The sequence below is a fragment of the Dermacentor variabilis genome, chromosome 5 (assembly GCF_050947875.1).
Source record: "Dermacentor variabilis isolate Ectoservices chromosome 5, ASM5094787v1, whole genome shotgun sequence".
In the NCBI taxonomy this organism is placed as follows: Eukaryota; Metazoa; Arthropoda; class Arachnida; order Ixodida; family Ixodidae; genus Dermacentor; species Dermacentor variabilis.
This window is the reverse complement of record NC_134572.1, coordinates 73,987,811-74,011,625: the sequence shown is the minus strand read 5'-3', so window position 1 is coordinate 74,011,625 and position 23,815 is coordinate 73,987,811. Positions and strand designations below refer to the sequence as shown.

Here is a 23,815-nt window from a genome sequence, read left to right as displayed (position 1 = left end):
CCTTGCTGCCACTGTCAGTTATTTGCACTTCGGACGACAGTGCGCCATTTTTTTTTAAATACTGCCTTCAATCAAAACACACGGATTAAAATGCCGCGGCTATACATGCGTAATGCATATGAATCTGCTTTGACTGCAGGTGATACCACACAAAACAACGGGGCATCAAGCCTGGCCCGGGGCAAGCAGTCGACTATAGGGCGTACAGAGCGACGCTCCTGGGAAGGGCCAATCCAGTCTATGGTTGCCGCTGCCACATACAGCGCGGGCTCTGTGCGACGGATTTGCATTCAGATTATGCACGTCCATGACCGACGGCATTACGTTCTCGTGAGCATTCGACTATACCTCGAGGACAGATCCAATGTACATTAGTACGATCCTACAGATTGCGACGACACCAAGGTGCAATGGAGCTGATGTTGGTGCAAGAAAAATTTACGTTGACGCACACTTTGAGTCCTACCCTTCAGAACATCAACTCCTGAGGTGCTGTGAAGGCTAGTGCTTGTGACAGCCTATCCGAGGACCGGCTGCGTGTTCCCGAGCAAAGAGGAGGGTTCGCCTATAGTGTCCTTCTGTGACGCTTCCGTTCGGCCAGTGTCGCGCGGACGGCGGTTATAGGCGGACAGCAGGGAAACCCTTGTTCTCTTTTCACATTTGCTAGCCTTCGCCGCAATGAGATTGATTTCACACACACGCACGCACGCACACAAAAAGCAGTTTGTGCACGTGTAGATGACGGTGGGAATCTAAAGAGGTTTGGTTGAATCCAAAATCTGCAAGTGATTAATAATGATAAAAAAACATGGACAGCGCGCTATTAGGTATAGCGCCGAAGTGATTTAAAAATGTAAGTCATTGCTGAGAGAAAATGGGAAGAGCTGATCGGCTGAAAAGTTGCACGGAGCTCGCGTAGCCCTCTTGCGCGATAAAGGTAGTTTCAAAACATTTGTGGGAATATTATATGTACTTAAATGAAGGTAGCGTGCTTGTGCGGCCACTAGAGGGCAGCGCGTACAGCCAGGGAATCCAGTGACATATTGGAGAGGCGGAAATTGCCGGACGTCATACTGGCCGGAGCATCGACGAGAGTCACGCTGGAAGAGCGGCGCGCTACGATTGCACGAAGTTTTGGGAGAGAATCGCGGACACTGCCGGCATGGAAGGAAAAAGTGGAGAAGGAAAGGAAGGGAGGTTAACCAGTTTAGCCCAACCGGTTTGCTACCCTACACATAGGAGCGGGAGATGAAAGATGGGGAAGGGAGAGAGAGAGAGAGAGAGCACACAACACAGCACACAAGTTTCCTACAAAAATTGCGAGGAGGAGTCTGACGCTATATGTTTTTGGGTTGCGGCAAGTACGGCGCTTCAGCCAGCATAGGAACTGTATATGGGTAGCGCATGGATTTGCTTAATTACTTCGTGCTTCTGGCTTCGAACAGCTTTGTGATTTTCAAATCGGTAATTTTCAACAACATACTGCGTTATGAATGCAACAGTTCGCAAATATTACGCATGTGCACAGAGACTAATTGATTTGCGTTGTTTGGAAAGTATACTGGAAATTCAGATAGAGCGTAATAAGCAACGTCACAATAACGTCTGAAGCCTCAAGCACGAGTATGACTATTTCATGCACTAACCATCATGCCCATGGTAGCTGAAAGATCGCAGCGCCAGAGTTCCCTTTCGTAAGAGAGAAACGTATGTAAGAAACTCTAATTTTCGACATGGCATCCGAGTTTAGGTGGCGCGTTATCGCGTCGCTGTCCTTGGAGGCCATGATTGCAGGGAGTTGAGGGGCAGGAGAGTGCCACTTATTAGCAGACACCGTGTTTGGAATATTAAAGGTTCCATAAATCTACTAGGGGCTATTTGAAGCTTCCCGGTTTTTATTCCAGGGGGCCAATATAGACGACATTCATGAGAGGACATGTGCACGGTGTCATTCCCACATTAGGCAACCTACAGCCCAGGCGAAAACGATAAACGTATGGCGGATAGAAGGTGGTGGTGGAAAGCATTTATTAAGAAAGAGAGGTACGGACTCGCGCAGGAGCCGTACATACTAGGTGGGAGTCCCTAGTCCGGGACCCCATTGGTCGAAGCCGCCAGCCTGGCCCTCTTGACCAAGGCCTTTTGGGCCTGAAGGTCTGAGCAACCAAGCAGGGCCGCCTCCCAGTCCTCTCGGGTAGGGTTGGGGTGGGGGGTGAGAGCCGAATTTTGCTGGCAGGCCCACACCATGTGATAAGTGTCAGCCACCTCGCGACAGTGTTGGCACCTGCCAGTGATCGCAGGATCAAAATGTTTCATTACTGCCGGGCACATCATTGTGTTAGTGTATAAGCGAACTAGAACGCGTTCGTTCGCTTTCCCCAGTCCCTTAGCTGGGGCTGGGTACCGGCGATGGCTATCCTTATAATAGGTAGAGATGTCTTTGAAAGTTAAGAGAATTCCGCCTTCTTGTTCCAGGACCTCAGGGGCCAAAGGGGACGCCGGCGGTGAGTGAGTGCTTGGGCTGCCGCGTCAGCAGCTTCATTCCCTTGAAGGCCCTGATGGCCAGGAGTCCAAACTACACAGCGGGGGGTGGGATCGACATCCTTACTGCAGTTTCTCAGTATTCGCTCGGCCAATAGGGTGACCCAACCAGCCTCGTAATTGCGGCACGCGCCACGCGAATCCGTAATGATATATTTAGAATTAGAGGCCGAGGCAGCTAGGGCGATCGCTATCTCCTCTGCTTGTGTTGTACCTGGTGCACGAAAAGTGAGCCCATCCACCTGTGTTCCCTGATGTATGACTGCTGCTGTATACCATCCCCCGTGGCTTGGCCCAGCGACATCTACATAGTAAACTCCATGCTTGTTGGACAGAAGGGAGCAGTGCGACGGGCAGGAGCCGGTGGGGCGCGCAGAGGAGCGATGAAAGTTGTAGATGGCGCTACTTGCAGCTGGCGTACAGCCTTCTCGGCTTTTTAAAGGGGCGGCGCACGGCAGCTAACATGCGCGTCGCGTTCGCTTTGCGTCGCGTTTGAATTTTTAATGTAGTAAGCGTGTATAAGCAAATGGAACTCCCTGCCGTCCAACATCGCCGAGATATCAGAGCCTTCAATATTTCACTCAGCGCTCCTGGGCTATTTACAAAATGAAAAACATTGATAACCGTATCTGTAGTCTTCGTTTTATATAGTCCTTGTACGCTATATGTATGCAGTGTTCTTTCCAATGTATTTATGATTGGTGTTTTACTGGCTGTTTAACAAAATGTTCTATAGTTGTCTTCATTGTATTTGGTTGATTTCTTTTAACGTATGCTATTCTGGACACCTTGGTTCGAATCAACTTGCTGTTCCTTTTTTCTTATTTAGTTGTTAGTATTCTCGCGTTCGATCTGTATCGTTTATAAATGATATTTATGTACTCACCTGAAATCACCCCCCCCCCCCCCTATATGTAATGTCCACTAGGGCCTTTAGGATACTGAAATAAATAAACAGTGCACGGTGCAAACATCACGAGGCTTTTGCAGCTCAGAGATGCATTGTAGAAAGGGCGACGCTTCTTCGGAGAGCAGAGAATGGAAAGATGCGTTATTTGCAACACCGGAACGCGCAGCAGATGTTTAGTCATGCGATTTAGTAATGAGGAAGATCACATTTGAAGGCCGCTCTGGACGGGTTGGCTTTCACTGAAAGGCTTAATTTGTGTTAGCGCAAGCGAACGTGGACGACTTTCAACTTTTGTCTTAAGGTCATGTGCCGCAAATGTAGCTCTTGGGCGCAGAGAAAATCACACACGCAAACAGACAAAAACCACGCTGGGGCGGCGCGCAATAAACCGGGGAATAACATCACCGCGTCGTTCATTTCACTCTCCGCGTCCGCAGGTGCCAACAACGTGCCCTTTAAAAAGCTTTAGCTTTGTGAGACAAAATTAGGCACATATGTGGGTGCTTTCGCGAATCTCAGCATGCACTAAATATTTTAAATTATGGGGTTTTACGTGCCAAAAGCACGATTTGATCATGAGGAACGCCACAGTGGGGGACTCCGGAAGCTTTGACCACCTGGGATTCTTTAACGTGCCCCTAAATCTAAGTACACGGGTTTTTTCGCATGTGGGCCCCATCGGAATGCGGCCGCCGTGGCCGGGATTCCACCCCGTGGCTTTGTGCTTAGCAGCCCAACACCATAGCCACTAAGCAACCGCGACGGGTGTACTAAATACTTTCCATCACTGCTGTTGTTGTACAGGTCCACAAGACGAGAGGAAACACTTTATTACGTACAGAAATCCACATGCACCCGACAGACCGAGAGTCCCCCCCCCCCCCCCCCTAGCAGGAGGCTCTACTTGATTTTCCTTAAGTCAAATGTTTCTGGCGCACCCCTTGAAGAGGCTTGTCCTTGTTCAAAGCTTTTGTGAAAAATTATACACCACAAGATGGATTGCAGTGAGCTCTTTGTGATGCAGTTAGCATCTCACTTGGTGTAGTGTTAAAGTGCTCAAGAAATTTACAAAAAAGCATGTACATTGGAAGCGTGAAGCTTCTCTGTTGAAAAAAAAAAAAAGAAAACGTGAATGCATCCCCTAACACTTTAATGAGTGTGGCTAACTCATCTCCAGGGTACAATAGGCTGTTCGCAGATGACACACTCTGTTGCCAACTTGGCTTTGCACGCTCTGCACCCGGGTACAAAACATGCTCGTGCTTTCGACGCCATGAGCGCGCGCCGCGTTATCTAACAGATAACACAGTAACTGCACAATATCACGCACTACGCACCCCAATATAATCAGCGGCACATGTGCGACGCGATCGACCTGCAAACAACCGCGGTGTACGCGCCTGCGCGGCAGGCCCCGCTGGCGGTACACTCATATGGTACACTGCAAGGAGAGGCCCTACCCCCTCCGCGCGCTAGGAGAAAAGTGTGGAGGAAGTGACGTAGTACGTTCTCCTCTTTTTTGCTGATGTCTTATTTCTTTGCCATAGCGGCCACGCCTTTCGGGCCACAATGGCGGCTTTGTATTAGTTCTGTGCGCTCGCACGTGTTGCTCCGTAGGTTTCGTACCGTGGCAAAGGCGCCGTGCGGGCACGTTTGCGTTGGTCTTCGTGTTTTGTTGCGCTGCGTTATCTGGACTGTGCTCTCCCGGATGTTGCTGTGGCCAGGTGGGACAAGAGGAACTAAAATTCGTGAAATGAACGCGCATGCAACGCTGTACGCAATGTACCGCGCCACGGCAATGGCTACGGACGAAGGAATATCCGCGGGAAATGTTGCCCTTTTTCGCGGAATCATGCTAACGTGCTAACGATTGCTTAGTATTGCTGCGGAGCGCGCGGGTCCGAGCAGCACGGTTGCGCGCAGCGCGGTGTGGTTTCGCGAGAAATGTAAACAAGAGAGGAGAGCTGGCCCGATAGGCGGAGCAACGCCATGAGCAACGCCAACTTCCGGCTTCACTTTAGCTTCACAAAGAGCGACGTCAGGGCCTCTCCTTAGTTTCGTTCCTCCGTGGTACACTGGTAAGGGACACGCCATGACACGCCGCGGCCTGTCCATGGCTTGTCTTTGTACCCCACTAAAGCCCTACACCGGCGCGCTTCAGCGCCCCTAGCGGCGCCGAGAAATTTCATCGCCCATCGCGCCTCTCCTCGCCCGGCGCAGATACGTCGCCCGTCACACTGCCCGCTTCTAGCCACCATAATAAAAGTAAAGCCAGTGTGTAACGCGAATTGCACTGCCTCCTGGTTCGCACACAACCTTTAAAAAAAAAGAAAAAGCCAATTTGATTTCGGAGCCAAGCTAAGTGAATGTGCATTACCCATGGAAGAAGAGCACATTGCGAGAGCATAAACCACAAGGCAAGAAAACACTTATCGTCGGAGAAATGCGACACAATGCAACCACAGCATCTTAAACTTCAGATGTCACAAAATTTTTACGCGACAGCATGCATCCCGCAACTCGTTCATAAGAGGGGCTTGTTGGTCTAGTTGGGTACTATAATGCCAGCAAACTTGAAAAAGAAGAAGAGAAGCAGACATAGACCTTCCTGTCTAGACATAGACCACCTTCCTGTCGCTTTGTCTATGCCTACTTCTCGTTTTTTCCCTTTTTCAAGTTTGCTGGCATTTTCCTATGTATCCCGCAACTCGGTTTGCACGAGAACATGTGCAAACCATACTTGGACTTCTGCCACTAAGGGCAGAAGTCCGAGTACGAAAATGGGCGATGGAGTCAAAAATGAATTCAGTTTAATGAAAGAACGATGCGGCTTGGTGGGGTATACATTTATTGCAGCGAGGGTGTTTAGGTATCGTTTAATGTTTCATTGCATAATTCCGTAGAGAAAGGAGCCGGTGACCGGCGCCTCTGTAACAGTAGTACAAATGGCTACATGTATATGCCGACTACACACACAAAAAATGGCTATATATGTGTGCTGTCCTGTGTTGAGCCATGCTGGATGATGTAGTCGCCGTGAGATGCAAGTCTGTGATGGACCATGAGAAAAACCACTTCTGCGATAAAATAGGCTCTATCGGCACCAAATGCACACAAAAATAATTTGTATAAACAGTCCAGATGTATTCAAAAGCACCACAAAACTGTTTAGGCCCATCATCAGCACCTTAGAATATTACTAAGACTCACAATTACATTACGAAAATTGCAGTGGGTCAGCCCGATCTTGCACCGACTTCGGGATTGGCACATTCACCTCGCAGTGGTGTCCTTGACAGCAACAGCTGCTGGTTTAGGTTCTTGCGTCATTCTGTTCCGCAGCCGTTACATGTGTGTGCATGTCCAGTGCATGTAGAAGCTGAGAGAGAAGCAGCGGGATATTACAACCTATCTGCTCGTCACAGTACAGGAAAATTAGATACGAAAGGTAGCCAAGTACAAATACTTAGGAGCACAGATCGAAGGGGGAAATAGGCACATAAAAACACAAAGTAATCAAAGCTAAAGGCAAGAGGAACACGGTCATAACGAAACCCTAGAACACTTTATGGGGGTTCAACAAATATGGAGTAGTCCGAGGTGTACGTAAAGGGGGCAGTGGGTCTGGGCTGCTCCCACGGCAGTAATTTCCCATGTGACATCTCAATGCACCTTTTAGGTGGAGACACGGTTGGGTTGGTGAGAAACGCCTCTTTCCAGGCATTAATATCGCATAATGGCTGAACATCTGGCTGGAAGCTCTAGTCTTCCTCCCATATAGCCACGTCAGATGCTCTACAACAAGGCCGTCTGTGGTTGAATGTTTGCTAACTTGGTGCCATGCTTAAAATCAGAAGAGCAGTCTGGACTGAAGATTAATCAAATGACTGTCAGATTGCTAGCACTGGGGTACATGGAAAAATAACGAATCAAGCAGAACAGGTTGCGCATCCTTCAAAGTGCCGGGAGGCTTAGGGCAAAATCTGCTTTGAAAGACTGCAGCAGAACACGAACTGAAATCGATGGGCGGCTAAGAAATTTAGGTACCTGTACAGGGAAATGTTGACTCAAAGTGCAGGAAATTAACAAGTAAACATGAACATGCATTTTAATGGGGTGTATGGCAGCAGAGAAATGGATGCTAAATGTAAATTCAGAGACATGGAAGCAGTTTACCAGATAGGAGCAACCGAGGAGGAAGCCAGCCGTGAAACAATATCGAACAGAAAAAAAAAAAATGAATCAGGAGAACGGAGCTTTATGATAAAGTAAAGGGCAATACCTTGCTGTTTGAAGACCGATCAAGGCATCCAAGGATGCATACGTATATGAGAAAATCTTCAGCTGAAGATTACCTACATGTAGCATGTGGAAATGGTGAAACCACTGAGCATATTCTGATAGAACATCAGCGTATTCACCTGGGAGTGGATACAAGCAGTTGGTTTGATCGTGGACAGTAGATTTGATCTTGGCGTGCATGGTTTTAAATACATGAATGAAACTGGCTGCGCGTGAAGACCAGCGAGATATAGCCGGCAGGTTGGTGGCACAAAGTAAGAGACAACTTGCAATGAAGAGAACTTTCTATACACTTTGAATAATGCACATGGTGCTATTTGGCCATACCTGGCCCTTGCATCACTTAACAACATATTCATTCATTCATTCACTGTGAATAATGTAGCTTAGAGTGTAAAGATATTTAAATATATAAATGCACTAGGGAGCGTTAAGGAACGAATTTGGTTATATGTGCCACTGCCCTGTTTCAAAGGGAATGGTCATATCATCATCATCAAGGGAAAGCAGGGTGACAGCTTTCCTACGCTATACAATGCCTCGCACCATGAACTGTGATGTTGCGTGCAGTTTGTTACGTGGCATCAGATGTATAGTGTTGTATATGGTTGTACAGCAATATATTCACTTGCATATTATATGTAGTTGAATTAGTTGCATATATAGGACCCACTGGCTCTGCCAATTCACTTGTTAAGGAATAGCGTGAAAATATAGGTGTCTTCATTATTATTACTATGATTTTTATTGAAAAGTGACAACGATATGGAACATGCTTACAATGTTTTTTAAGCTTGGGAGTTGGTGCGCCTATTTTACACTGCGCCATAGTTGCACTGCCTATAGCCAAAGTGTTGCTAAAATGCAAACAAGAACAAATTACAGCACTCAGCTATTAAAAATTGCAGATTCCTAATTGTAGAACAAGCTTCATCTCTGCTTACGTTCAGGAGGCAATCGAAATTGCATTTTATGCAATGCTTCTAATTTTAGTTGCCTATGTTGTTGTGTGTTCACTGTTTTGCATGTAAAAAGCAGTTCGCTAGAACATTGCTTCATAGTATTGAAATGTGTAGTTTGGTAGCTGCAATCAAGATTTTGTTGCTTGGTGTTTTATTGTATGCAAATTACTGCGAGACAAATCCATGTGTGTTGTTTGATTACACGTTCTGTATGTCTGGCTGCGCACTGCATTACCACAGCACTATATGAGCCAGTCCAGCAAGTTTCTTTGCCTTTAGCTCCAGCGTCATATCGTAAAATGTCATGTGTTGTCAAAATAAATAAATAAATAAATAAATACAAAAAAAATGAGCACCATAGGGTATCGGTTCAGCAGTTAAACACAGGGAGCATATTTAGAGTGCCAGTGCAAATATCTTGTGGTAATGGAGGCACGTGTCAATCATGTTCCACATTGTTGGAATTCAAAAGACAAGTTCAAGTCTCCTCGAGGTTTACATATGTCACAGAAAATTTTACTGAATATTCTGCTCTGTGTCCTTACCATTTACGCAAAATTACACAGCAATTAGGGTATTTTTTTCGTGATGCAATTCACAGTGTCAATTGCGTCATGAACATCCCCCCCCCACTTTCTTTATTTTTAGACATGTCCATATATAGAAGGCTGTGCTTCAGCTCAGCAAATCCACGCCACATTCCAAGAGCTTCCAAAAGACGTCAGCTTAGCGTTTGCCCGATATGCTGGAAAAAAGTTTCCAGGTGAAAGCTCTGTGCAGCAACGTCTGGGGGCTGCATCACCTGCAATGACGCCAGACAGCAGCTTCGGTTTGCTGTTGTTGTTCAAATCATTTTAGAGATTTGATTTACAATTCAATTTAGTGTAATGGAGGGAGGGAATATCAAGAACTACAGCACAATTGTGACCTCAAAAGATTAGGGAAAATTATCCCCGCAGTTGCCCTATAGTATTTCAGAGAAGTTTTCGGTAGCTTACTATATATCAATGAATATTATAGCGGCTGTCAGCGAAGCAGAGGTCAACGCACTCGTTTACTGCATTTGCCTGCTCGCCTGCTATACACCCCGAGGTCAGTTATACAATTGCACAACATTAAACCCGCAACATGACACCACTGCGGGTCAAAAGAAAAGAGGGAGATAAAAGACCTGCCTCACGCTTTTCAACACAAGCTCTTTGTATTATAGATGAATCGCTAAATAACATGTATTGTGATTTACATGCACAGAATGCAGCAGCAAACACACCTTCAAGGGACACTGAATAGAAACACTGAATTAGTTCAGATAGATAGCCTTTCAAAACATTAGTTAATTTTGCGGTAAGAGGCTGAATACTAGAGAAGAAAACAAAGGTTAACCTTCTATATTTTAATGCATATTTCCGCGCCCCAACCCCCAGTGCTAGCATGCCAGTGTGACGTCACGGATTTCAAAGTATTTTCTTGTATTTGGGCTGTTGTGGCGACGGTAAAGCATTCCCGAGACTAACTGTATCATCACCAAACTGCACCAGTGTGCCGATGGTGTCAGGATGGTTGGATGAAACGGCGCACCAGAGTGTCTCGCGGTGTGCACTGGTGCCGTTTGTCGAGGATGCATCATTAGTTCTGTCTTGGGATCCTTTAGAATATAACGTATTCCATCTCAACCAACAAATAAGCTTGAACAGATGCCATCAAAATGTGTGACGTCACGATGAGCTGAAGCGGGAACTTCAAGACGAGCATCCGAGATGCTTGCCTTAGTTAAGGAGGCTTACAAAGGTGACACCCTGTCAAGGGCCAAGGTTTTCCGGTTGTACAGAAAGGACGGGAGATCGCTGAAGACGTGGAGTGATCTGGACGCCCTTCAATGAGCAGTTTGGATGAAAATGAGGCCCAAGTAAAAATTTCCTGGACTCCAAGCGTCGTTTGAGTACCAAATTATTCGCCAAAAACCTGAACATGTGCAAAACAACAGGTCACGAAATCATTCCTGTAAATCGTAACATGTGAAAGCTTTGTACGAAACTGGTGCCAAAAGTGTTGGGTAATGAACAAAAACAACAAGTTGACATTTCCCGTGAGATGTTGATGCAGTTAGAAAGTGAACAGGACTTTTTAGACGGTGTAATAACAGGCGACAAATCATAGGTATTCCAGTACGACCCCGAGACCAAGAGACAAAGTTCGGAGTGGCACACTGTAAACCCCCTGTGCCCCAAAGAAGCAACGATGTCAAATTCCAAGGTAATGACACTGTTCACTGTCTTTTTTGACAAGCGTGGGTTGTGGTGGAAAACTTTTAATGGACATATATACAAGAGAGAGTTGGGGAAGGCCTTTAGAGCCAACCCCTAACAAAGTCTAGGAGGGGTCCCTAGTCCGGGACCCCTGTGGCTTCTGCTGCGGCCCGGGCCTTAGCCACGAGAGCCCTTTGGCTATCTATGGTAGAGCAGCCGAGCAGGGCAGCCTGCCAGCTCTCTCAGGTGGGTGAGGGAAGGGTAAACAGGGTTGGAACGTCAAGCCAACACTATGTGGTAAACGTCTGAGAACGAAAACCCCCAGTGTGGGCGCTCCCCATTAAATGCAGGATTAAAATAATTGAGTACTGTCGGGCACAGTACTGTGTTGGCGTACAAGTGGAGAAGCCAGAGCGCTCCTCGCTTTTAGATAGCCCTTTTGCAGGGGCTGGTGAAAACGGCTATGCTGATTTTGGTAGAGCTGAGAAGGCAACAAGAATGCTAGCCTTCACGGAGGTTGTTACGAATGGCACACGACGATTTATGAAAACATCTCTTGATGTGTGTTTGTGTATTACGCAAAACAGCTATAGTGCACGCAAGGTAAACGCCTCTCGTACTGCACTAAATGTTAAGAAATTAAACACTTGCCGTCAACATCACTGCTAGTTATTCTATTCAATTTTTTGCGGAGGGGTTGGGGAAGATTTTGGTTGATTTATAGCCTCTTCTGTACTACTGGGAGAACTGGTTGGAGTACAGAAGTCTTCCGGACAAAACGGGAGACTGGAGGGAATGAAGTCGAACAAAAGCGCACCAATTAAGAACTACCAGTAACCAAGCATTCTTAGCCAATACACTGTGTCTCACAGGTCACATGTTGGGCCAATACTGCTATGGAAAAAGCGAAGGGAATGGCTTCATGGAGAGTTTGCTTGACAAGGGTGCTTGTGTGACGTAATGTTATCTCCTAGTTTATTTCCTTCTTTCATGCCTGACGACGATGCTGAAGTGACGATGACTGCACGACAAATGGCTGACAATAGTGTGACGACAATGGGAAGATGAAGGTGGATGCAAAGGGATGACGACGCTGAAGTGATGACAAAATTAAATTAAATTATGGGGTTTTACGTGCCAAAACCACTTTCTGATTATGAGGCACGCCATAGTGGAGGGCTCCGGAAATTTCTACCCCCTGTGGTTCTTTAACGTGCACCTAAAGCTAAGTACACGGGTGCCCTCGCATTTCGCCCCCATCGAAATGTGGGCGCCGTGGCCGGGATTTGATCCTGCAATCTCATGCTCAGCAGCCCAACAACATAGCCACTGAGCAACCATGGTGGGTGTCGAGTGATTACAAAACTAGAATAGTGAAGACACAATGAAAAAGGCATGACAACAATGAGTTGACACTGAAACCATGTACTATGACAGAACGACGACTGTTAAGGCGCAATATCAAAACAGTGAAGGCGGCAGACGGATTATGACAAAAGCATGAAGGCGATTAAATGATGACGGCATGTTGGTGCTAGACTTCACGTCCGCGCTTACGTACATCTACTGCCTCATGACCTTAGTTTGCAGCTTATCAACACCTAGAACCTTCTTCTAGGCAACGTTGACTATATCCGGTGCTTGTTTGCATTTTGCATACGTGATAATCTGCAAGATTTACAAGAAAACATTTGTGTCACAATTTAAGTGAATCGTCCCATACTAAGAGAGCTACGGACGACTACAAGTTATGCTCCTCTCAAGTCATGCTTTTCCTCAACTTGTTCGCCGAGCGATCGGGGCTAAACTCCACTTCACTGGCTCTTCGTCATGATGCAACGTTGTGTCTACTTTCGGTATCTTCGAGCCAGCGCTGGAAGCCTTTCCAACCTCTCCCTTAGCTGCACAGTCGTTGATCCCCAGCGAGAGCTATCCAAACAGCATGTATTACGAGTGTTCTGTCGCAGTGCTGAGCATATTCTGGTAAACAAAAGCAGGCTGGGTGTTTTGGTGGATGGGCAGAGGCACCCGAGCGGCTTGTATGGTGCAGCCAGCTCGTGTTTGTGCCTCCGCCCATCTGGCAAAACACCCAGTCCGCCTAAATTTACCAGAAGACCAGACACACTAAAAATCTCTATTGTAATAGTAATCCTTCGGCATGAGGTGACAGCTGCAAACACATAAATACTGGCGCCCATCAGATATTGACAGCCCGATGCGCTGTAACCACTAAGCTCGCCTGTTACCTTGAAGAGGGACACAATGTTGCAGTTTGGTATATTACCAATTAAAAACAGCATCCGAAATGCGAGGGAAAGAGGCAAGGAAAGCTTTGTCTTAAAATTGCACTAATTAGGTTTTTAGCTATTACTTTACAGCACATATTGCAATTTACCATTTGTAGCCGGTGAGTTAACTAGGCGTATATCTAGAAACGAATTGTCAGGATTATGTCAATTTCAAAGAATTCATCCCCAGGATGTGCGACAAAGTAGTGGCGTTCATTAGTTTTGTGCTTTTACAATGCATACTGTGCACACCTTTACTGTGCACACCTCGAAACAGGTGTGCACAGAATTCGTTACGAATGGAAATGCCTTACAAGCTTACCAGCTACGATTCATAAATTCAAATGTGCTGGAAGATAAAAAGTACTGTATTATATTGAAATTTTGTCAGTGAATTACATATTTTGATTCCTTGTGCAAGTAATGCCCACATCTCCAGGCAATAGAGTTTAAGGATTACAATTGTGCTTTTGCGACACGCAAATGAAAACACCCAACATTTTTTAGAAGAAGCAGCCCCTTGCCAATTTCTAACAGTGCTTGCATTCAATGTTTCTTTTTTTAAGGGAAGGCGCAAATATACTTCATCTTCTTGTTCCTTGCATCAAAAGTAAACATCCATGTATTTTTTTCAGAGGGATTGGGCTTACATGAAAACACCTTGCAGTCTTAGAGATGGAATGACCATGAGGGAATGGCCTTTCCTTAAAAAGGAAATTGGTTTGCAGTTGATACAGAGCTAAATGTCTAGATGGCATGTATGTGCTGCTCAGCATATGTCCACTACACGATTGTAGCCATGCAAGTACTATCTGCAAAAAAAATCTTCAGTGCATGAAGGCTCTCAATGCACTATGCCACTGAAAGAAAGTGTTATAATTGGAGTTATTTCTCGACAGTTCTCTCCTAGACTATATTTGATGACAACCTAAGCATGCAGTAGCAGTGTACCATTACCGAACTCCAGAATTTTTACAGATGAGCTAGCCAGTCCCATTCACCGATTTTTCTGATGTTACAGTGGAAAAGAACCTTCAATATCGGCTGCCCTCCGGAATGACTGGCGTGCACAAGCACAGAAGGCAGGTGTAGTGCTGTTTTGTGTATGGTAGTAGTACTAAACATGTATGTTGCTGCTCAGTAGAGAAGCACTTCCTATGAAGTGCTGTTGTCCTTCACAGAAGCATGCTTTACAAGCACCAATGAACATGCAGATCGTTAAGCATTTTCGCCTTATGTAGTCTGTCCATACATACTGAACCCTATCAAACATCCAAAAGTGGTTTAATCTGTACCCAAACAGACTTGCAGTATCATGTTTTCATGGTAGTATTCACGAATGCTTGGGTCAAGACACTACCATGAAAAGGCCATACAGTGGATCACTGCACACAAACGGCAAGAGAATCAAACAGTCCAACACCTCGTTTCACATAAAAAATTCCTAGGCCACATTTATTCACAGGTCAGAATGGCACACAGAAGGCTCACTGTTTGCACGGCAACTGTGCGCACATTCTTTCGTCGGCAGACAATGCTGCAACATTTGGTAGAAAAAAACAGTTCCAGCACGGTGCAACATGCTGGCACATGCTGCTCTTGCCACCACCCTAGCCAAAAATGTGCATAAGACTGAAATGAAGAAGTAAGGAGCACAGATTTAAGGAAATATGACACAACCAAAGCGCAACATTTGATGAAAAGAAACGGGCAAGTCACAGGCATGTTTATAAACTTCAGACCACCTGCTGTATACAGTACTTTAATTAAATAGAATGGACGATTTCAAAACAGCAGCGTTAAGGGTTTTTTTTGCCCCCCCATCTTGATGTGCATGCATACTCACGCAGATATAAACTTCGTAGTGGATAGCATCCGTGTACCAATCGGTTTACAAAAAACACCATCTAGAAACAAATTTTTGTTTAACAGGTGGAAAAATATTCTAATTGCATATTACGTGTCCGCTAAAATTACATTAACACTGTTTAAATAATCACAAGCACTTGGCACCTGTTTAACAGAATACATAGATACAACAAACACTGCCTCAGCTTTCTCAACGAATTTTAAGGTACGTCATCAGAATGCTCTTTCCATGTAGGTGACACAAAGGGGTTCAAATAATCTTTTAAACACCCAAGTTGTCAAAAACAACACAAACAAGTACTTTAGCTTGTTCCTGAGCTAACAGCACAATATAACATAACTACGAAAAAAATGTCACCTCATAGACAGCTCTGCAATGCATATCTATGCACATATATCCCTCATTAAAAAAAAAAAAAAAAAAAGAAGCACAAATGCCATAAGGTCACATCTGAACAACATAATGCAAGCTTCTTGCAGGAGACTCAAGAGCATGCTTGACGTTCAAGTGCAGGCAATGTGTCCTTTGCGAAGGAACACATCAAGCTCCACAAATTTGTTTTATGCTGACAATAGCAGACATCTGCCCCTCAAGCTTGGGCAGTGATGTTCATAGGTGCTTAGAGAAACAAGGATGCACAAAAGATACATAGCTGATGCAGCTGTTAGTTACAAAAAGCTGTTGATAAGCCAGCTAGATGCTACGCTGGTGCTCAAAATGTTCAAACCAGTCAGTCAAGGGCAAACAAGTGCATAGATAGCACACATCTGTCACAAACAGTAAGAAAACAAGAGTGAAGGTGTGTCAAAGATCAGGGACTAGTGCCACATCTGGCTTCATGTAATATTGTGCCGCATTTTTAGTACTTATAGTCTAATGCGTCCATGAGGCTTCTGTAAACTGTACACTGAAAGTCATTAGTCTTCAGAGCAGTTAAATGTGGTGTTTGGCCCTGGCCTTTGTCTGTCTTGTTGTCACACTATTTGCAACTTGAAGCAGCTTTCTTCACCAACAGGAGGCATTAATAACTACAGACCCTAACACAGTTGAGCAGCATGCGCCATCACCATCATCTGTGCATCCTTGGTCTTGCAAAGTATTGGGGAAGCTGAAAACAGTGTTGACAAGGCTAGGAGGTGGCAAGTTCGGCACAACCACAGGAGGCACCCCACACAGCCTTTCCAGCGGCAGGAGGGAAGCCAGTGACAACAGGGCTGCGATACACCCTCATGGTGACGTGGCAAGGGCAGCCATCCAAACTGCCCTTGCAGCTCCCTCAACATGGACCGGCCAGCAGGCGCTGCCTTCTTTTTTTTTCTGTGTGTGTGTGTCTCCCAGTGGCACGACGCCCAGAGGCGGCGTGTGGATGCACTCACTAGGACCGCTCCTTGTCCGAGGCCACGCCGTTCTGCAGCGAAGTCTTTGTCGGCCTGAGTGTCTTTTGCAGAACATGAGCATCCGCTGGCTCTATCCTCTTATAGTAGTGCTCCTTGGTCTCAACAATCTTGAAGCCAAACTTCTTGTAAAACTCGATGGCACTCTCATTGTTCACCTGGACGTGCCTGCAAGATGACAGCTGGAAATGAGATATGCGACCAGGAACGAGTGCACACAAAGACCCAACACACTGTGCAGCACAAGAGCCACATGGTCATGTGCACCACACTACAAAGCAGTAAATGGCCCCAAGATGTGCCTCTGCAACCATAAAACAGAAAGGTAAAAGTACAGTGAAACCTCGTTAAACCATAGTTGGCCGGAGCTCGGAAAAAGTATGTGCTAAACGGTAGTGCTGCTTAATCGAAATAGCATGAGATCGCCCACTTACATGTGAAAAACGGAAGTACAGGAGATGAAAGGGGAGAAGACATGCAGTATTTATTCACTTCGTTTGACAAAAGCACATTATTTTTGTTTGATGCCGCGGCAGGCTAGCAGCGACGACGGTGGCCTCAAACTCGCTCAAGCTACGAGCCAGCTTTTCTGCCAGTCCCTGCATGAGGCTGACTTAACGCACAGCATCTGCCACTGTTGGGCCCGAATCGCATGTGCTGTCGCTTTCCATGTTGTCCTCATCACTGTCGTTAGGCGACACTTCGGCAATAAGAGGTAAGGATGGCGAAAAGTCAAACCTCGACAAGTCGAAGCTCATAGCCGATATATTTTCATGGTCGCAGCAGCATTGCCGACCAACTTCCTTGCATTCCAAATGCCACACGCTGTAGTCAACAGTAGATCCTTCTCGGTGCCAGCACCGATTTCTTCGTGCCACGTTCGACAGCACGAATGACGTCCAATTTTTCTTCTATGCTGAGCACCCAGTTTCTGACCTAGCTTGCATGACACCACGACACGGGCCATAACGCTCCAACTCTGGCACGGCGCTGAAATGATGCTGATGTTGAGGTGACTTCACCCTCAACAGGACACTCTGCGTTTGCGCTTGGAGGCCGTTCCGATCTCTGAAGCCCATTGTTCTGCCGGGCTGACGTACCGACATGATTTCATGACGAAAAGTGGAAACACTACGTGTTAACCGATACGTACGCAATAAGCTGGTACGGTTCATGCGGATACAAAACACTATATGTTAAATGGCTGCGAGTGTGGGATTTGAATACTACTTTTAAAACGAAACTACTGTTAAGTGGGTAAGTTTAATGAGGTTTAACTGTACTAAACCTGCAGATTCTCCAACTGCAATCACAAAGCATGCTATTGGTGCAGTTTGTATGCAATTTCTACATTTGCATAGCTGGGTGTCATTGCAAAACCATGCACTCCATATAACATCAAGTATACTAGCATGTTCAGTTCGCAAATGCTAACACATTCAGCTGGGTGAGCGTTTGCAATAAATGCAATTGACTTCATCTCTTTCAAACTAAGGATGAGCTGCATCCTAAAGAAGGCATGCTTGATTCATACCTGTGCTATACAGGCACAAAAAATGACATTCAATCGTTAATGTTTAAGGGGACTGACAACCAATTTTCATGGTATAACTGCTTTGGTATTTAGCCAGTCAAAACAAAACCATTAAAATTGAAAAATGAAACGATGCTTTTACACGTGATACACAGTTCAAAGTGTTGCCGTGCCATGCGTGCACTTTTGATTTCTGAAGCACAGAATAAAGTGCAAGTGACTAATAATATAGCAACTGCAAATTTTAAGCAATAATTATGTTGTATTTAATAACACCAGACTTACGTAATCTCATAGACTACATCGGAAGTGCCAAGGTTTCACTGCCAGGTCTCGCCACTCAATAGTTTTTGAGACTTTTTTTGCCAACTTAAAATTATAATCCCTACTTAAATCGCAAACAGCGTGCTGGATTCTATCACTATAAATCATGGTCATTTCATTTCCATCAAAATGTCTCGCAACACATTCTGACCAGTTGTCAGTCCCCTTAAGGTGGAGTTGCCACACATCCAACATGTGTGGCGGCACATTCTGAAGTAAGCAATTGTAGGGCACTAATAAAAAAATTTTAATCTGCCTTGACGATTAGTGAATGCAAAAATAAGCATACTGTGGTGCAGTTAGCTTTACCTTACAACACTAGTTTACAACGTTGCAATCGACCATAGCAACTTCGGCCATTACTTGTCAATCCAAAGCTTAGAAGCAAACTGGCACCTGTCGCGTTGAGGCCGCTGTAGTGCCTACCTGAGGAAGTATGCTGAGTACAACCTCTGTCAGGAGCATTGCAGTTGAAAGTTGTGTCCAATTATTTTTCACATCATAAGACGCTGCTTCGTATACTTCAGTTATACTGCAATGCATACGCCATGGCGTCAAGAGCATGCATTTCTCAATCAAATGAGTTCAGGCTTATGCATTAAATAATGAATGACGTTTCGTTTGTCCGAGTGGCATTACAAATTAAAGCGGCAAGTTAGTGTCATTTTTTGTGCACATGTGCCATATGTGTTACAGCATCGAAATGAAGCTGAATGGTAACCCTTACAAACTGCTTAAAGAATAACTAGTGCAGTATTATTTACATGGCTTGCGGATGTTTGCTCATAGTGAAGTATGTAATACATACATAAGTGTGCTCAATGAAGCTACGGATACTTACAGAAATATGCTGTCGAAGTTCCCATCTTTTTTAACATAATTTAGGACGTGCTGAACCATAGTTGTGCCTGGAACAAAAGAAATAGCAATATGACATCAGTAAAAGGCTATGCATTCATAAAAGAGTACCAAGACAAGTGATTTTTCTGCTACCAGCAGCCACTGATGGTATTAAACCTCATATACTCTTGCACGTGACAATTACCTACGTTCTCTTTTATTGTGGCCAGCTTCAACTTCAAAGCTGAGAGTGCTACAACACTGCAGGCCACGGCAGCAACTTACCACTGGGTATCGCAGGTCATATCCAAAATGTGCCACAGAAGTTTGAGCGCGTACAGGCCCCATGAATACGCTTATCAAAAGGGCCCCAACCTTTTTCTTCTGAAGTCGCAACCCTCTGAATGCATCAAAAGCTTGCCTACGTCATGGAGCTCATCCGAGCTAACTTAATTTCTATGTTGCGGAGTGCAATAGTCTGACAACAGCGCTTGAATTGCCTTCAAGGTTAAATTACATTTTTATCCACTGCTTGCTATTACACCTGGTTGACAATGTGCACGTGTAGTGTTGCCACACGTCACTCGAGTCCAGCAATTTCATTTTGCTCAAACTTGTTTTCAGCTCAAGACAAAATGCACAAAGTGCCAAGTTGGACTTGCAACATGTGTGCTCGCAGTATATCCTTACAATGGCTGTCCTTATAATGGCTATCCTTACAACTTGCAACACTTGCAAGTTGTAAGCCCACGCACGCACAGGAAACCGCACAAGAATTACTGCTTCCATTTTTTTTTTTCCCATCGTGCCTCACAACATAGGGCACATGTCAAATGATTCAGTCTAACTATGCACAGTTAACTACGAAATTTCATGAACCACAGTATCTAAAAAGGAGTTCAATATTTGTGCAGCCCGGTATTCAGAGTTCCAGTCTCTACTAGTATATTCAAACACTGCAATGTGCGGTTTTACTGGCTATTGCTACAGGCTGCTCAGAAATTTGATGCTTTCCAGAGATCCTATGGATCATAAACATTTGTGGTTGACTGTGCATACAGTTTAATCTTGATGTAATGAACACATATAATGAAGTTACTATAGAATTTGATATTTTTTGCCAATATCAGCATGTGTACTTATAACGAATGAAGGATATAATGAAGGTATTTTTGTGCCGGATGCCCCTTTCTTATAATAAGATTGGACTGAATGTATTACTGTTCGTGGAATAGTAGCACAATATTTAAATACATACGCCAAAGACAGCAGCAGCAGCACTAAACACCTTTTGATGCTTAACCCCAATGCATTAGAAAAGTGTATGAATATTCTTCTAGAAGGAGCAAAGAAAAGAAGCCACTATGTGTTACTACTCATGCATTTACACCAGCAGCTTAGTGGAACCTCGCAATAACATTTTGCGACATCTGGCTGAACCTTAAACCACAAGATGGCTTCACCAGGAGCAGCATTCTTGATTGATCACCTTCTAGGATCCAAAAAATCTTTTGACTCGGCACAGCATCTGCGATCAACAGCGTCGTCAGCACTGTGTGAGGAATACTGTTGCTCATAGGCGCTGATGTGTCCGTTGACGAGTCACGCGAACGTTTGCGGAAGTGATTGCCTGAGATTTGGCCCCAGGGCTGCTGCTCACTTCTGAATTATTCTGCAGACGGTGATATGCATACTGACAGGCTAAAACTCTCTGACAGCTCGGAACAGCAAACACCTGCACAAGTGTCATCAGCAACACAACAGCCCACTGCTTAGGAATAGATCTTCTTTGCCCCTCAGCGTTGCCTTTTTACATTGTTGTCAGGCAGCTGGTGTTTTGTATGCAGCACAACAGCTGATGATGGCAGTGGTAGCTTCAGTGTCACCTTCTCTAACAAAAGCATGCTACAATTTGGTTTATGCGCGGTTAATGAGTCGGTACCCTCATTCAGTTTCATTTGGAGATCACTACTTCTGCGTAAATCAGAAACCGTTGGGTAACCAAATGCTGAAGCACAACAGCAAGACATTACAATAGGCTAGTTCAACTGAGTACGTGGATGCAAAAATTCTGATTCATGCTCACAATAACTTTCAGCACTAATCCAGTCATCATTAGAATATGCACAACACCATCAGCAATTTATACATAGCTTGCATGTGATGTCACATCCGCTGGCTTGTTTGTGCGGCAGCCATGCTCACGAACCACAGCGATGGCCATTACTGCGACAACAGCGGTAAACTGGCAATGGTGATGTGATACTAGCTACCCAGCCTCTTGCTCAGAATGTTGCCAACTTCAAGTAGGCAGTGTTTTCATGCGGAGCTGATCACTTCAACGTGTTCATGCTGTGAGGAAAAAAAATGTGGCACTGTGACAACATGTTGATACTGGGAGCAGACGACGATTGCCAATTTCAGTGTCTTCCTGCAGATAACTCACGATGGCAACTTTAGCTATCCTGTGTTTTCGGCACAACTTCGTCGCCCTCTAACAAACAAAAGCCTACAAGTCACTGGAATCTCATAACCGTTTTATGAGTGGATTGGTGAAAAGTCTGTCAGCCAAATGGGCTGAGAAAGACTTGGAGAACTGTTTCATCATCGGTCAATAGAGCAGAATATGTGTGGATACACAGCTCCCTCTGCATTCTCTAGAAGTACCTGTACAACTTATACCTGCTTCATTGCATGTTGCTTTGCCTGGCATTGGTAATGTACAAAACATTTTGGCTCAGTGCTGTAGCCCTATTGAAGGGTTGGAGCCCAGTCTAGATAAGTACCCTCGAAACGTTTCCACAATCTCCTTGTGAATATGTCAAAAGCGTACTTCACACTGTTTCCAAAATTTACATGTCACCTAGTTTGCAGGAACCTCTTATGGGCTTAGCTATCACAAAGTGTGCACAACAAACTGTATGCCAGGGCATGGTTTGTCTAAATTCACATGCTTTATCCACGTCAGTCACAAACTGTGTCGTCATGTGCTTAGGAACTTTGTGTGCTCGCACTGATCTTCCCCTGTCTTCGGCAGGCTAATATGTTAGTGTATGTTGGCTCCTTCTACCTCGTGTTGCTGTGACTGCAGTTGCAGCACCCCACAACTGCGCAGATAACAATCCTGAATTGATGAATTTATGCATGGCATGACATAGACTGGCTTCTTTCTCTATACCGTGAGCGGTGGTCAGTCAGTGTTCAGTGGTTCTTGGGAATGGCAGATTACTTTCCCACGATTCCAAGCTGCGACACTGGTATGTATACTGCCTTCCTACCACTCATAACCAAGGGCTCTTGGTTATGACTCACTGCTACAAGGCGATGAGCGCATCTCAACTTCGCTGTGGGAGCATTCTCACAAAACTCACCGATGCCTAATCTTCTGTATGGCGCAAGGCAGCCCAGGGTCATGATGTAAAGGCGCCTCGTATTTTCTGACGTGTCAATCCGGCAGCAGACCGCGCCGACGACGATGTCATTGTAGTAGGCTGCCAAGAAAATGAGTATTTAATTACGTAAACAGGCAGCTAAAGTGAGCAAAGAAAAATGACGCTTTTTAAAACCCTAGTCATTCGATTTACGTACCTAATTTTGCGAGCTCTCCCGCTTCGAGTACATCCTTGTAAAACTTGTCGTTGTAGCTGACCGGGAAAACTACTTGGTTTAATCTTTTCAACTGGTTGATGTTGTGAGGCGTGACATCACCGAGTTCGATCCTACATCCCCTGTCGAGAGACGAGCACCGGAAAATAAGCACACAGTACAAACCGACGGCGCCGGCGCAAAACCGATCACCACTACACAGTACATCAGCACCGCGCGAATGCGTTGCTAAAGCGTCGTACAAGTTTCACAAGTTCTCTCGCAAGCAATCGCAGCCGAAAAAGTGCTTTAGGATTCCACTGCAACAGGCTAACCTACCTGATGCACATGCTTCTTCAACCTCTGCCGTATTTACGACCACGTGAAAAGAACACGACACCGGTTGCGAAACAAACAAAAAGACGTAAATAACCGCGGCCAGATTATTTCTCGTTTCATTTAAGCCTAACGCTAACGCAAGACGCCAACGCAAACACTGGTGGTAAAATGAAGCCAGTCACGCCTATATACAAAAAATTATTTATATGGCCGAAAAAAAAAAATTCTGCTGTCTTCGATTTGCCAAATAAATATTTTAGGCCGCAGTTTTCCTTGCCGCGCGCACTGTGCGCTTAAAAAGGAGACAGCATGAGCTGGTTGTTGTGCATCTATCGTGCTGCGCAGAGAGTCCACTATTTCCATTTGCATCGTTGCGAGGTGAAGCAACGTATCAAAATCACGCTCACCTTGACTTTGTCATTTTAATTCATTAAACCCCGGGGAATTAGGTTTGAAAGAAACCAAGCAGCCTAACACTCGCGCCAACATACAGGCATGTGAACTAACCCAGCGGAAGCTGACGGAAGTCTGTGAAATTGATTTTAACGTAGCTTACGTAGCCGCAGCAACGTATAATCCCTGTTGTAAGTAAGAATTTGTCTAGCAAAACTAAACGCATTTTTATTTCAAATTGTTGATAAAAAAGCAGTGATATTGTGAATTAATTATGAGACGTAAAA

General features: G+C 45.1%; 2 protein-coding genes across 4 annotated transcripts in view; one reads left to right on the top strand and one right to left on the bottom strand.

Annotated features, from left to right (window-relative positions):
- The window catches only part of LOC142582791 (sodium-coupled monocarboxylate transporter 2-like), a 46,578-nt gene extending 31,723 nt beyond the window's left edge, over positions 1–14,855 (top strand). Inside the window, exon 16 of one of the 3 annotated variants that reach the window (XM_075692834.1) lies at positions 14,271–14,855. In XM_075692834.1, coding sequence (XP_075548949.1) covers positions 14,271–14,309 — 39 coding nt within the window. In that variant the 3' untranslated portion in view covers positions 14,310–14,855. Of the gene's footprint in view, positions 1–139; positions 8,917–14,270 lie in introns of those variants that run through there. The other 2 variants (XM_075692835.1, XM_075692832.1) reach the window with 2 other exon arrangements.
- Positions 14,677–23,676, bottom strand: san (Probable N-acetyltransferase san). The gene is made up of 5 exons (XM_075692836.1): positions 23,543–23,676; positions 22,800–22,939; positions 22,583–22,702; positions 19,213–19,279; positions 14,677–16,681 (listed from the first exon to the last, which is right to left on the bottom strand). The coding sequence occupies exons 1-5, from the start codon at positions 23,554–23,556 to the stop codon at positions 16,495–16,497; spliced, it is 528 nt and encodes a 175-aa protein (XP_075548951.1). The 5' UTR covers positions 23,557–23,676; the 3' UTR covers positions 14,677–16,494.
- Positions 23,677–23,815: the final 139 nt, after the last annotated feature.